Raw genomic sequence first — 15759 nt, 5'->3', positions numbered from 1 at the left:
CTCATTATCTGGGCCTATTTAAACGAGATTGAGTATCGATTTTTTTTCTCGCTCCGTGGAGTGTCATGGACTTTTCTTAGTTTTCTGAGGCGCTCACCCCGATCCCGCCTGCCATTTCGGACTGCCAAGGGGGGTGGGCTCGGTGGTGACGCTGGGCTGTCAGCAGCTCGTCTCGTGGGCGTGAGGGTTCGCGAAGTGCTTCTCACAATGGGCCAACGCGGGTAAGCCCACGGCGGCGACGGTTCCCAAGGTAAGCTGCCGTGGATTGAAGTCAAAAATGTGTGTCTGTTGGGTGGTGTTCCACATTAAAAGCTTTTAGAGCCAACTTGGGCGGTTTTAGGCTGGGTCTGTGTCTTAATTTTGCAAATGTGCCTCGTCACAGCGAGCGATAGAAGCCGTCTGGGGGTTGTCAGGGTTGATAAAGGAGGCTTAACTGGGGGTTAGTTTCTGGCTCGATCGTCGTCCACAGAGGGGAAGCTTAATTTATGCCAATGTACACGCCAATTTTCGCCTGTTTGATAATAAACAAAACTAGCCTGAACAGAAGGATAAGTCAGTGTCTGACTCAGACGGTATCTGAAATCTAATACCAAAGGCTACAACAATAACAGAAACCATCGGGTTTCGGACTTCTTTTCGGACCAGTATTCCCCGTGGTGAGTTTTTGTCTTCTAGACTTCGCGGAGTTGCAAAAGTTCCCGGGGGCTGAAATGATTTTAAGCCTTACTTTGTACCGCTTTCTTTCCAGAAATATTTATATTAGCCAAAGTAGCGGTGCTATTGTTTTCGACAAGCTTTTTTGTCTTTCTTTTTTCGGGGAAACTCCTCCATTCAGTTGGTTGGGTAATTCAACCCAAATAGAAAGGTTTTTCGCGGCTGCAAGGGAAAATCGTGGAAAATATTTCATACGAACCGTTTTGTTTCGTTTTTATCTTGGCCCCTAGAAAAATTCGGTTTGTTTGTTTTATTTGAAGTCGTATCCTATTCCAATTCTATGTGCAAAATCTACAAGACTGAGCATTCAAACATTTCAAATGGTATTGATCACCAAAACATACCATCAAAGATGCATTATTACAACTCATTTTCCAAACTTTCCAACAATGGCGTTCACCAAGAAGCCCTGATGCTGTTGGTAGCAGCAGAGTGCAAAGCTTTCAACTAAAGTAACTTGTAAACCATGTGGAAAATGGCGATCTACTTGAAATTCCATTAACTCTGAACAGCGCGTCTCTCTCGAACCTCACCCAAACGCTTCTCTAGAGCATGATGAATTTTCTGAGCACACACACACAAACCGATCCATCGGATCGGCAGGCAGTTTGCAATTTCGCAGCGATGCGCTTAAAATCCATCAATCAGACCCCGATCGACCCCCTCGGCAGGGGCCCCCCCAGTTTTCCATTCCATTAGCACCGCCCCGGCGCAGCATTGCAAAGTAGTTTTCCACCATCCGGAGGTCTGCGTGGAACGGCAACGGAGTGTGTGTGCGGGCGCCTCCGCTCTGGAACTTGCATAATCGGTAAACGATTCACGGGAAAGCTATTAGGCGATTGGAAAACAATTACAAATTATATGCACTACGCTCCTCGTTGTGGCGAAGTCGATCGGCAACATTACCGTGTCTGCCGTGGGACTCCGCCGTAGACGTTGCGTGGATATTTTTGGACCCGGACAATCGTGGTTGAAGCGATGTACGAGCAACGAAAGTGGACGATAATATGTCCCTATGTCCCTAGAGGGTTCCACGGTGATTTCCAAATAACTCGATCCCCAGCGGCATCCATTCACAATATTTCTAATTGAGCCATTTGTGGGATAATTAAAAAGGGCTTTCAGTGAACTACTTTCTGTCGATTGGGGGGCAGAAAGAATCGAAATGTTCTCCCCGACCGAGGACAGTCATTTGTGTGAGCAGCATCATGAAGACATTAATCCCGGGGCCGGCCCGGGGATTGGTTCGAGGTTTAATGGGTTTTTCGAGCGGCCCCTCCTTGACTCCAGCGTCCAGCCGTTTAGTGGGTTTGATGTTGTGCTTTCACTTCACTGTTGCGAAATACCAATTTCGACGCCTCCCGAGTCCCGCCCTGTTGCTAATTAGCCGCTTTTCTCTGCTTCGCTCCTCCGCCCATCTCCGGTGTTGATGATCTCCCCGAGGGCAGCCAGGATCTCGGATCATGTAGAATCGTCGTGAAAGTACAAGCTGCCATCGGCCCGTGCAAGCCTTTTGTCCGATAGGGGCGAGCTAGACAGTGGGCCGATGATTGTCGATATTGGAAAACGCCCCGAAAACGGAACACCGATGTGGTGGGCTGGATGTGGGTCACAAGTCTTTGATGGTTGTGTGCCTCGATGTTGAAGCCTATTTGTGAACTGATGACAACCGTGTTGTGGAACGCCCTCCTCCCAAGTACGTTGGCCAGGTCTTTAACATTTACCCCGGGTCTATGATGAAGAGCTTGCTCCACATCATCGGGCCATTATCGTCGGCTAGTGCCACGGGCTCGTTAGAAGTACAGCTTCAAATGTGCGCCTCGCGAAGATGATGAACACGCCGACGGCGGGACTGATATGTCTGCGTAGAAAATTACATGACACCGGCAAAGAAACCGCCGGTTGCCGGTCTGACCTGGATACGGGTAACCTCATGTGTGTCGATCGTCGGCAGAAGATCCAGATTGGCAAAGTCACGAGTCGAAGCGTCACGGCTTCAGCCGCCTGATCCGTTTCCGAGCAAATTGGGACTTGCCACAGGGGAGAGAGTGGTCCGGCATCCGCCAAGACTCGGCTTTCTCGGGCTCGCCGACGAGGCGATATAAATACGTCCTTCGCCGCCGCTTGGAAACGGATTGACTGACATCGGGAGATCGGTTGGACCGGTTTTTTGTAACCTCATTTCGGTACACGACACCATGCACTTAGCAGCCGGGGACAGGTTTTCACCCGATGGAAGGCCACGCGTACTGTGTGCGATGCGATTGAGCCTCGGTAACTTTTATGCAAATAACGATAAATCAAAGCAGCGTTGAAAGCGAACACCCCGCAGCGTGCCACCAGACCAAACGGGGGTCGTACGCATCCCCCCCAGGGCCAGTGGCTTTTTTACGCCATTTGACGATGGCGATGGACGCCAGGCGGCAAGATGATCTAGTTGGGCATGTGCGGCCCGGTTTCTGCCCGGTGCTGTTCCAGATTGTGCAGGGTGTCGCGTGACGCCAAGTCCCGCCGAAGTCCCGATTGGTGGCAATCTTATCTCGTCCGGATAGGGAACGAACCTAATTCACGTTACGAGGCCATGTGTTGCCATGAAATGGAAACCGAGTAACTTTCACGACCGTAGAAGCTTCTGAGAGCGGGTTTTCAATTGGGTTAAGAGTAGTGTTGCGGCACGGATATGAAGACAAAATGGGCTTTTCACCAAAACCGGGTTTTCACAGGGCCCAGATCGACCTGTGCATTCGATGGACAATATTCTTCAAATAGGAAAATTATTACAAGAGGTTTTAGATAGGATTGAGAAATCGATGAAAACTTATTTAAGTCAGAGAACGTAGATTAGCATTTCATGAGGCAAATAAAATTAAATGAAACCCTAAGCCTAATGCCACTATCAAGTCCACTTTCAGAACCTTAAAAAAGTCAGCAAAAAGAGCTTTAATTCTGATAGGAGAATGAGATAGCGAGAGGAAACAACTAGCAATTATTTTTCCAGCCTGCGTAAGTCTCGTTTGCGTGTAATTAAAACAAATCTTGTGGAAAATTAGTGACGTGCCCCGGTGTGTTCCGGGAACGAGCTAATGGGTCTCGTGGCTTCCGTGTAGCCGTTGAATTCCCGGGGTCGGCGTGCTACGAACGAGCACTTTCGCCCTCTTGAGAAGCATTCCCGATCTTCCGCGTTGTCTCTGGCTCCCGCTAACCATTCTACTTCTCCGTTGTTCTCACTTTCTTTTGACAGGTTACGAAAGACTGCGGTGCGCCGTGCAACTCGATGTTCTTCTCCGAAAACGAGCGCACGGTCCTGAAGTACTGGGTCGGGTCGTGGGCCGCCGTGTGCGTCGCAAGCTGCTTGTTTACGGTAAGTACCACGTACGCTACCCCCCTCCCGTCTGCCCCGGCCAACAGCTGCATCCCGACGCGGCGCTAAGCATCGAAGAGAATGCAATTAGTCGCGATATGAATTTTGAGCCGCCGTCCCGGCAACTGGCTTGTTGAAGTGTGCCGACCGCCTGCCGTTGAGCAGTAGTTCCTTTTATTCTGGGGTTTGTCATTCTCCGAACGAACTCAGTTCACGCTGTGACAGTAATCTCGTGACACGGCCGGAATAATGATGAACTCGCTGATGGAATCCGCCAACAAGAATTTATAATTAGCAAAGTTTCAGCCCCATATCCAGGCGCCTGGCGGTGCATGCAAACATGGCCACCCTCGAACCGGATTTTGGGCGATCGGAGAAGCATGAATTCGGTCGTAATTAGTCCACAATTCTGGCGAAATGTTTTCGTCGCTTATTAGCACAAGTTGCTTCTGATTTTGACACATCGAGGAGCTGTTTGACTAGTTGGACAACTCTCCAGGAGTAACGTTGGTTCTTTAACCCCACTAAAAATGGACATTTGTTTTGGAACACCCGACGCAGGCACTTCGAAAGCGTGATGCATGTTTTCGCTTGATTTATTTTTATTCGCCTCGACTGGATGTCTGTCTGGACGGCGCACGATGTCCAGACAGACTTAATTCACAGCAAGTACTAGGTCTATACGTTGAGAATCGGAGTTTTAAAAAGATTGCTGTACTTGCCGATTGGGACTTCCCAGTTTTGCGGTTCATTCATCATTACCTTGTTTTGATATCCGGTAAATGAGTTCAGGTCGAAAAATAAATTAGTTCGGTGTGCAACCCATTATTTAAAGGGTTAAAGTACGTCAACTTTTGTGCCTGAAAATGACGTTTTGCGGGGATTTTTGTTTTTCTGCTTCTCTTGAAGAAAGCTGCTTCGGAATCGCACCAAATGCTTGTCGGGACTTGTGTTTGGAAGATTGCAGTGCTTTAAGTGGTTTAAAAAATTCCAAAATGGCGATTTTGACTTTACAAAAAAAAGCGTCCAAGGGCTTCAAAAAACGGACATTCTGATGGGGCAGAAAGGTGTGGTGTTTCACAATTTCCTAAAACCTGATGAAAACGTTAATTACGATCGCTACTGACAACAAATGATCAATTTGAACCATGCATTGATCGAAAACGACCAAAAAGCCGTTCCTGTTTTCTGGAATGGAGGCGCCTGGTCGCCCGTGGCCTGAGGCTTCCATGTCCCCAAAAAACAAAACTGTTTCAGGATACTATCAAATCACTTGGATGGAAGCTGCTATCCCTCCCCGCGTTATTCACTAGACTTGGCTCTTTCCGAATATCATTCTTTTTCATCGATGGAACACGTATTGGCTGAGCAGCTTTTCGTTTTTCTACGAGGAAGTCGAAATGGAATGACTAATTAGTTTACTTAAAAAGTCGAAGAATTCTTTCGTCTGGGAATCTATGATTTAGCAGAGAGATAGGAGAAATGTATAGCTAGCGATTGCACATACTTCGAATTAAATAAAAAGTTGCATAAAAATTTTATAAACAAATGGTTGTGTGTTAAAAAACTCCGATTCTCAACGTATAGACCTAGTACATAAAAAAAACGGCGGCAGCCATTTATGGACGCTCGTTTGCTGTTGTGGAACTGTGAAATATAACACGCCCCGGTGGTGGCCCGACCGAGAGAAGCCTTTCAGTCGAATGTCGGGAAGCATTCCGGAACCTTTCCACCTGTGACCATCGTCACGGCCCACGAGCCCTGGAAGAAGGAGTTCACGGGCACACGTGAACCGTGTCCCCGGCCCGTGAGGCCCGGCGAAATTCTGAGGCAGCATTAGAGCGCTGCTCTCTAATTAGCGCTCAAATTAATTCACATCCGGCGGTCATTCCCAACGCGCACCGCGCAGTTCCTGCTGTTCCAGATTGTGCTGTATAAATTTGGCGAAGCAACGCGAATGTTGATTACATCAAACTACTAGCGGCGTTGTGGATAGGAATTGTGCAATTGCAAAGTCCCAATCTCCGGGAACCCGCTCCGCGAAGTACGCTTTGTTGATGTTGGCCAAGTCCATTCCGCGTCAAAATGTTGAATGTAAATTGATAATGAAAGCCATTTTTTCTCGCCATTCGCCCCATCTCGATTGGGAGCTACATTAAACATTCATGGGCGCCATGCTAAAAATGGCGGCCGCGGCCAGTGTCATTGGGTTGTCATTGGAAGAGAGGGTGGAAAAAACCCGAACCCGACATTCTATCATCAAACAGACTGCCGAATAGAGCGCTTTGTGTTTGCAGTTTATTTTTGCGAGTTGTTGAAACGTCGCATCAACTATTCAAACGGCGCGTGTGCATTTTGTTTCGCCAATCTTCGCCGCTTTTGATGCCTTGATTGATGACAAAATCAAACTGCGGGAAGCATTAACGATCGATGTATTATTTAGCCCGCGCATCAAACAGTGGCGTGCCTCGATTATTTGGCATAAACGTCCTCGCGAAAATAAAAATTCGTTCCATCAATTTGGTGCCAAATTTTGCATTCTACTGCTGTTCCGGTTCCACCAAAGACCGCTGACGTATGGTTCGATCGGGATCGATTGCATAATGTACAGCACAGGACCAACGGTGCCAACGGAATCATGGCGCAAAACCCGCATTGGTTCCTGGCTAGCTTCCAGCCACAAAGTTATGGTTCAGATTAATCGAGGCGAAGCCTTACGGTCGAAATCTATCAACCCAAAATTTGATCGATCACCACCGGGGTGGATTAAATTTGCAGATGCATTAGGCTTTTGGATGTTTCGCTATGTTGATTGATTATAAGCAACACTTTTCGTAGCATAAAAGAAATAAACACTTTTCCCTACGTTGAGAAAACTTGAAATGATCGTTTTGGTTGGTTTAGTTTTACAGCACGATGCAGTACTGCGCTGCGGCAGTCTGTGGCAAATGGCACTGCCGGTTACACACGTCAGCCTTTGTGTGTGAGGGCATTTTACATCTCTCCCCGGGCAGTGTCTTGCAAAGGGGGCCGGCGTTGACAGGACAAAGAACGCGCCGGGGCAAGATTTATTGCCCGACCCGAGATCTTCTCGCACCGTCCGTCTTTTGGTTGCCGCTCGATTTTTTCTGCACACTTTCCGGGTGCTTCCGTTCCCGTTTCCGTTCCGAAAAGATTCTTTTCGAATTTAACGCGCGCCGTCGAAAACGTGAGGCGACGTGTGTAACGAGAGAACGCGGTTCTCGCGGTTGCATCTGGGGTGCGTCACCCGGAAGACGGACCGAACCGGAGCCGTGTCGTTTGTCGTCGGTTTGCATTTGCATCATTTTGGTAGCTCGAAACGTGTTTCCAGCAGCCCGATCGGCAGGCGGAGATTTCTGACCCAATTTGTGAGGTCTCCTCCGCACAAATGAATCGTTCGAAGACGTTCGATCTGTCGCCGGTATGTTCTGTGTTCGATTCGCGGCAATGTCTTGTCGCTGATCAAACACGAGTCACGAATTGCAATTCGGAGTGCATTTATTTCACTCGGCCATTTGCTCGGCTCCTTGTGGAATAATCGTGCATCGCGTTAAAAAATCCGCAACTAGCAAACAGAATCTAAGGTATACCACCTCGAGTATTAAAAGCATAGCATAAGTGCTCAACATTGCACGGTCAACGCCAGGGTGTTCCACCTTCAACACAAACGGTCGCGCCTGGAACGTGCTCAGAAATTTACGGTGATTGTGGTGAAGATGTCATCCGTTCGCTCTAGGGACGTTTCAGAACGTGATGGATGGAAAGTCGGGTTTAATTTGCTTAGTCCTTCTGTGAACGACCACCGGCCGGCGCTCCTCGGGAGACGCTTTCCGCCCTTCGCGTTGCTTATTTGCTTGCGGCTCGGAACCGCGTCACGTTTTCCCATAGTTTGTTCAAACAATTTTGTGGTTCTGTCCAACCGGCGATTTCTATGTCTATCTCCGGTGGGTCCAAAGAACTGTCTACAACGACGAGGATGGTGATGACACCGACTAACCAAACACATACACACGTCACACGACACGCTGGGACGGGTCGCTGATTGAATGGTGTTCGAGTGTCGTCGGGCGGGGCGGCGGGGAAGACTTTTTAATTTGTTGCTCGTCTGTTTGCGCCATTCCGCCGTGTTTTTTGTTGTGCCATTCATCCCGAACGACCGTTTTTTAATCCTTCTTCATCCTTTGCCCCCCACACACACACACACAGGTCCTGACGTTCCTGATCGACTCGTCCCGGTTCCGGTACCCGGAGCGGCCCATAGTGTTCCTGGCGATTTGCTATCTGATCGTGGGCTGCGCCTATGTGGCGGGGCTCGGGGCCGGCGATTTGGTCGCCTGCCGGGAGCCGTTCCAGTCGCACATCAAAATCGGCCGGATGCAGATGCTATCGACCATCACGCAGGTAGGTTTCCTTTTTTTTTTCTTTCGTTGTGGCCGCAAAGCGAACGAGAAAGATGCAAATCGGCGCTAAAGTCAATTTACGATTATCTGTTTGGTTTTTTTGTAGCGTTTTAGGTTTTTACTAATTGAAGGCGATTGGGATTTTCATTAATTTTAATTCCAACGTTTAACATATTAGATTTTGGGATCTTTAGGCAACTTATTTTTGATCAAAAAGAATTAAAATGTTTCAAAGATCCGACAATAGAAAACCATTAAATGTACTAAGTGTAGTCTGTTTATGGTTCGAATCAACGCATTGTTATGTAATTCCGATCCTATCGAAGGCCTGATCAAAAGATGCTACTATAATATCTTTGCATACGGTAATGATGGTTCAATATCAACGTTTCTCTTCGTTTGTGGATCAATCAATCACTATCAAGCTTCGCTGATGATGATGGCTGGACTGGTGAAGCTTTCGTTCTCAAGTCCCCGGCTTGATGCCGGTCCTCTGTTTGGTTTTCGCTATCCGAACAACGGCACAACAGTTGCCACGGGTGCTGCTGTGGCAGACATTTTGTCGACATAATGTTGTAGCCTTTGTTATTGGTTAGTAAATCCGTTAAGAGAGGAGCACACGCGAGCAGAGCACGGCACGGCACGCGATGCGGACGCGATAAGCGGATTAAATCGCAACGCGCCGGCAACGGTATTTTCGGTAAAACATTACTACGGCAAGCGACTCCATCCGGAGGTAGTTGGAGTACTTTTTAGAGGCATTAAATCGGAGGCATTGTGGTTCCTCCTCCGGGTCTTGGCGACGTTGTTTGCTTCGCCTCGTCACGTGACGTCAGTCCGCTAGGTGGCACTCCGGAAGTCGCTTCTGTCTGAGAACCAATAGGATGCGGTAGTCCGGTGTCCGGAACCGGAACTACCGGCGAAACCATCTAGTGGCACACATCGTGATAAGAGCACCGATATCGGTAGAATCTCGAGCCAACATCTGTCCCTTCTCCGAAAGCTCCACCTCGATGCGGTTGCCGCTAGCGCCTCTTGGAACGCTTCCTAAACCGCAGCCATGTTCTCCGTCGACGACGACGACGGTACACATATGTGCGCGCTTATTGGAAGCATAAAAGCCGGTCCGACCAAGTCCCGGGGAGTTCAACCAACCCGCTCCGACATCTGCCGGCTTGGGGAGCTGGCGGGTAGCTGGACGACGCGGACGCGCTCCTTCTCCAGCCAATTTCTATCGATTCGAACAATCGCCTTAATGTGCGTTCTGTGTGCAGGCCCCCACGAAAGGGGAACCCCTCCGTCTCGCTCTTTCGCCCGCCGGTCATGGAGCTGGCCGGGCCGCGTCTCGCTTCACTCTCCCCCTTGAAGGCACTTCCTTCGCGCGGTGCGTGGTTAAACCAGTTCTTTGTTATTATTTCCATCTTGGATGAAACATGTTTCCTCCCTGACCACACGTCGACCACAGGGTGGCGGCGGGGCCAGTGCTTCCCACAGCATCCCTCGTCCCGCTTGCGTGGCGTGGTGGTGGTGATGGTGATGGTTCCGTTCCTCCAGATTGTTCCTCCCGGAGGGCTCCAGCTATCAGCTGCAGCTTCAGAGATCCGCGCCGCTCTCGCCGACTCCGGGTGTACCGTAATGCTTGGCCGAGGAAGATGAGGGCCTGCAAAAGGGTGGTGGTAAGCGTAGCATTTATTGTTGAATGGTCGGCGATGCTGCGGCCGCCCGGCATGTGTGAGTGTAATTGCCATGCTGTTACTGGCACCGCTCGCTGTACCGCTAATGGTGTGATGGTCGGACCCGCGAGCTTCTTGTGGTTCTTTTGTAACGATGTTTTAACGAGAGCACAATACATGTGCGTGGCCACACCGGTGTGCATGTCTCGGTGTGAGCAAAATGGGTTTGGGTTATGTTTACAGAAATAATTTTAATTTGAAGAATCCTCCGCTCGAAGCAATCGAAACTCATCTTCGCTGTGGCTGGGTCTGAGAAGGACAGAAAGACGATGACGCTGCTGAGTTGAAGGAAACTTTTTGATCCACATATTTATTTATTTTATAAATATTTATGCAATAAAAGAACCAACCCACCCGGCCCTTCCGATGGGCCAGGGTTGCAGGTGGTGGTAGGTGGTTGGCATTCTTTTCCTGCTCCATTCTGTGGCCCCGGCACTGCGGCACTGGAGCGGGGCGAACCAAAGCAACAACTGCACGACATTAATTCAACATCAAAGCAAAAGTACGGAAATACGACCCCGGGACCCGTTTAGCGGTGGTGGTGGTGAGGAGCACGCGTTCCATTCTGGGGCGGCGGCGGCGAATGAGGCCAACCCGGAGGAGGCCTGAAAAACAGGAACAGAAGGGGTTTTATATCATCTTCCACTTTTTCGGCGGAATCGGCGTGCGCGCGCGTCTCCATGTCTCGGTGTTCTTCAAACGACCCGGACCTGGGAAAGGTGGGCGAGGTCCCGTGGGAGGTATGGGCCTAATGGTGGGTGGAAAGGAAGTTTATTGTTTTTTTTCCTACCAACCGACAAGCGTCGGGCGGTAGTTAGAGCCCGAAGGAGGAACCGAGGAGCAATCTCGCGCAATTGGAAGATCCGCTGATCTACGAGGTGTTGGGACGGTTGGAGTGGCGACGCGGTCTCTGTCTTGTGCGCTCGGTAAAGGAAATCTGCCGCGAGATGAAAGTGATGCCGAACGAATGGCCCTGGCGGCCCGGCTCCAGGTCTTTACGGTAGCAGGAGCGGGCTGCTGCGAGTTCATGAACCGCATTTGTCGCACACGCTGTTAAAAACTCACCTGTCACTGCGGAGCGACACATTCCTCATCATGCGAAGTGACAGAAGAAACCCGGGGAAACCCACATCCCGTCGCAGCGAGAAGAAGTTTGACTTCTGAGGCGGGCAGCACGTCCCTCGGCGAGAGCATTAACGCGTAGACGGTTACGACGGGCACGGCGCGTTTGCGGACAGGAACAGCTTCTCGCAGAAGTATAGATGTTTGTAGGAACGGGCCGTTGCCGTGGTTAATTGACGACAAGGTGCAACCGGGAGTCGTTCCCATGCCGACCAGCCGATGGATCGCGAAGAACTGGCAGAGTTCTGCAACTATTTGTGGATCTTTCATGTACACACATCGTTGAGGGGAATTTAATTTAAAATCTTCATCAACCAAAGCATGTGTCATGGAATCACTTCACACGTCATCGTCCGTAGAACGCTCCATCATATTCGGGGCTATTTTGGGCAAGCGTTTGCTTCCTTCATCGTTCTGGCCAACTTCTTCGTCAGCACGCGCCGCCGCGGTAATGAATTGCAAATTCTTATCACGATCCGCCGCGTGCCATTCAATTATCTCTTGTCCTTGGGCGTGTTTCGATCGATAGACCTCTGGCTAGACAGGACTGGCGGCCGACGTTGGTCCAACACATCCTCATCGTGAGCTGGACGTTTTTGGATTGGATGTGGATTCAGACATTAACATAGACATAGAATTCAATCAATAGCAACTTGTCACAGCTTGGAGCAAAAAGCGTCCGTGAAGATGTTACAAAATTTAAAGTACTCTAATGTCCGGACTCAAAATACCATCCACACCCTTTACATTCTGACACTACTGCAAAGTTACGTCATCGCATCGAGGAAAAATCCAACGATCCCTGGCAGTCGATCGATTGTTTCGAGTGGTTTCCAGGCTTCCCGGGTCTCGACGCGAAACTTTACAGAAGCAACCTCAATAATCAGCAGTCCACCGAACGGTGGTTTTCCTGTGGCACACTTGTCCGTAATTTAAATTCGAACGATTCCAACCCACGAGACGCTAACACCCGGTTCTCTCTTCCGTTCGCAGGGCCATCGTCAATCAACGCTCTGCACGGTGCTGTTCATGGCGCTGTACTTCTGCTGCATGGCGGCGTTCGCGTGGTGGGCCTGCCTGGCCCTCGCCTGGTTCCTGGCGGCCGGCCTCAAGTGGGGCCACGAAGCCATCGAGAACCGTTCGCACCTGTTCCACCTGGTGGCGTGGGCCATTCCGGCGGTGCAGACCATATTCGTGCTGGCGCTGGGAAAAGTCGAAGGTAAGTTCGGTTCGGTTCGGTTCGGGAGCCCTGTCGAAGTTCCAGTGGACCTAGATAGAATTAACCGTTTGTATGATAAAATCTCTGACTCCTAGAGTTACGGGGCTTACCCGGTAGCAGTCCCGGTGTTGCTGGGTCATTCTGGGTGGTCGGAAATCGAAAGCCCTAAGGGCGGCACCGGCGAGGGGGGGGTTGTCAAAGTTGTGCGGTGTGCAGGTTCTGTCACTCAATTACTCGATTCTATGTGGCATTCGGGGCTTCGGGCGTTCCCAAAGTGTCACTAATGATGGGCTCTGCGTTCAGGTGTGCAGACCTGCCCCCGGCCGAAGGTGTGAAGCTTCGATGAACTTTATTGAAACTGGTGGTCACGATATATGACGTGTGGGGTTTTTATGGACGCAGCGATGGAGAAGCGTTGAAAAGAGCAGTTTAATGAAGTCTGTCGGTTTGGTAATGGGTTCCGATTACTTCCATTCTTACCCGACGTGTTCTGGGGCCGCCAGCACTGGAACTTGCGTGTGGACCGACAGGAGGTGCTACGTGTGTCCGTCTCTAGAGGGAGCTCCGTCCCTCTATGCGGTCGGAATCAATAAAACGAACCATAAAGCTCGTAACGTGTTAGTCATTGTCGGCGTAAAGCTATGAAGAACTATGGATCGGGGGAATGTTTCAAGCAAAGAAGATAATGATCGCGGTTTCTTTGAGCGGTTCATGCACGCCGTGTGATCTATTGTCTCATCCTTTTGTGTGCTTGATTCTGCGTATCTTCAATTTGCCTTAAACAATGGGGTTTTTCGTGCGTCGGAACGTATGGACTCTTATGCTTTCTTCAATGTTTCGATTGGAGTTCGTTCTAAGTACTTAACCTTTTAGGTCATATTCAAATGTAAAATGGACATGCAATGTTGAAGAAATGTTTAATCTTATTTAGTTTTCATATAACCTATGCAGTAAAATTCCTTCTCAAAATATAATTTGTATTCCGGTGGAATGTCTCCTTGCCAAGAGCATCAAATAACCGAGAAACAGCTTGGCCCCCCTAACGATGTAGCATTTCTATTTACCTCGATTCCTCAACTAGATTAAACTCATTTTTGCAGATTAGCTTCACTTCCTCGTTCGGTCACGTTTTACACGCTCCCACTGCTGACGTCCCCAAAGCACACGCGAACTCCCGGAACATCACCGCCGACCCACGTCGACGCGTTTAGCGAACGTTTAGCGGTCTGCCGTCCGTCTCGTCCGTCTTTTCTAGTTCACGGACCATTAAAATCGATGTGTGATGTTTGAACAGCGCAAACCACTAACGATCGATCGATCGAGCAGAGCGTTCCGGTCGTCTGGTCTGCCAGAAAGTGGTTCAATTTTGTCAGATAATCTTATCGAGAATCCATTAGCAGCGGTAGCCCATCCGGCACCTCTTTTTGCGCGGGGCTTTTTAATCATAGCGCAATATTAGAGGAACATAAAAATGGACGTTCTCCGTACGCGATATGCAGGAAAGCTTAGTTCAGTAGTTCTTTCGCCACGAGGTCGAGAGCATGTTGAAGACAATTGCAAAGGCGACCGACCGATATTGACAGGTATGCGGCGAAACATGGCTCATGGATTGAGCGTTTCGAAACATAATCCACTGTAATCGTGAGCGTGAGTTTTTATCTGTGATCTGTGGGCTTTTAACTCCTGGAGTTGGTTTCCGTGTCCACCACCGTCCTTGAAAGCAGCTCCGCATGAATCGGACAGTAAATTATGCAAAACAGTTTTACGGTGGCAGAAAATTATAACACCCGGCAGCCACAACATGACAGGATAGATTGGCTTCGGCTGCGATTAATCGACCGATATCGGTGGCACGTGGCCTAGCGGCCGGACGGAACACGGTGAATTGCTCATGCATTGAAGCCTGGTTCACTTATCCCGAGTGTGATCTCAAATGACGTAAGTTTTGCCCGAGTTTCAAATTAGGGTAGCGTAACTCAGCCTTTCGCTTATGAAGGTATCTGGATTAAAGGTTTTTTTATCCCATACTCAATCATTCTGTTTGATTGACCACAAGTAGGACCAAGAAACCTTCTCTCTTGTCAAAAGCAAAGGTTCGCCAAAAGGATCAAACTACGCTTTAAAAATAGTCCCGAGGTTTGCCGAGACACTCGAACTCTCGAGAGTACCGAAAGTATAGACTCGGTCCGCAGTCTGATGGAAGAAAGTTCACGGAAACATCGTCCCATAACCGCTGGCTACGGTTTTGTCATTTTTCCAGTTAATTAAATCCACTCCACGGTAGACTTCACGGATGATTGAGGCAACGAAGGCATCGATCTGTAAGTCGAAGGCGCCGTCAGGAATTTGGCCATCCGCTTCGATTGTGGTCGTCGTCCGGTGGCTTGTGTTTCTGCCAATAAAGTATCAATCAACAGACAATTGTTTCAGCTTCAGGTCGTACAAAAGTACAGTAAATGCAGCTCTGAACTGACCGATCGAGTTTGTTGTACCTCCGCCAGCTTACAGCGGTCTAATCCGCGGGCCAGGCCTCAGGTTGCAACACACGTACTTTGGGGCTTCGTAAGGATAATTGGTTTATGGGGCCGGCTAACACTTGCTTGTGTTCGTTCGGGTTGGAAAATATAGGCGGAAACTCGGCGGGGCGTCACAAGACATATTACGTCCCCGACAGTCACACGCAACGTTGGGATTACTACGGAACGACGGACCGCTCAGATTATCCCTTCCGACCAGGGGCCAGGCATGCAGGACCCGTTTTCGCGTGTGCCACTTGTCTCCTTGCGTGTCTTGAGCCATTTTCCCCGCAGTTCCCGTTCCGTGTAAGGGCGAGTGGTGGAAAAATGTGGCTCTTTTTCCAAACACCTTTCCGGCCGATCTCGAAACGCGCATTTAAATCGTCGCACTAAGCTCTTCTCTCAATAAAAAAGGCCTTGGCGAGTGTAGATAAAATAAACGAAATGACAGAAAAAGAAACGCTGGCCGGAATAGAAAGTACTACATGGGTCAAAGAGTCCGACAGACACGGTTGATGCGGCGTTTGCCCATAGTCAATGAAAAACTTCATCGTGTCGTAGATTCAGAGAGCTTGTGCACTTATTGGCCCACGTGTGTTGCCTCTTGGGCGCACACTCACCCGAACCGGAAGGCTGATAATTGCCTCGCGGCGCAGAAAAATATTGTAATGAC

General features: G+C 49.5%; 1 protein-coding gene across 1 annotated transcript in view; it reads left to right on the top strand.

Moving 5' to 3' along the window:
• Positions 1-15759, top strand: part of LOC128269304 (frizzled) — a 124240-nt gene that overhangs the window by 22893 nt on the left and 85588 nt on the right. The window contains exons 2-4 of the mRNA XM_053006738.1: positions 3956-4075; positions 8303-8497; positions 12345-12570. Coding sequence (XP_052862698.1) covers positions 3956-4075; positions 8303-8497; positions 12345-12570 — 541 coding nt within the window. The remainder of the gene's footprint in view (positions 1-3955; positions 4076-8302; positions 8498-12344; positions 12571-15759) is intronic.

Source organism: Anopheles cruzii, chromosome 2, assembly GCF_943734635.1.
Source record: "Anopheles cruzii chromosome 2, idAnoCruzAS_RS32_06, whole genome shotgun sequence".
In the NCBI taxonomy this organism is placed as follows: Eukaryota; Metazoa; Arthropoda; class Insecta; order Diptera; family Culicidae; genus Anopheles; species Anopheles cruzii.
This window is presented reverse-complemented; position numbering and strand designations above follow the sequence as displayed.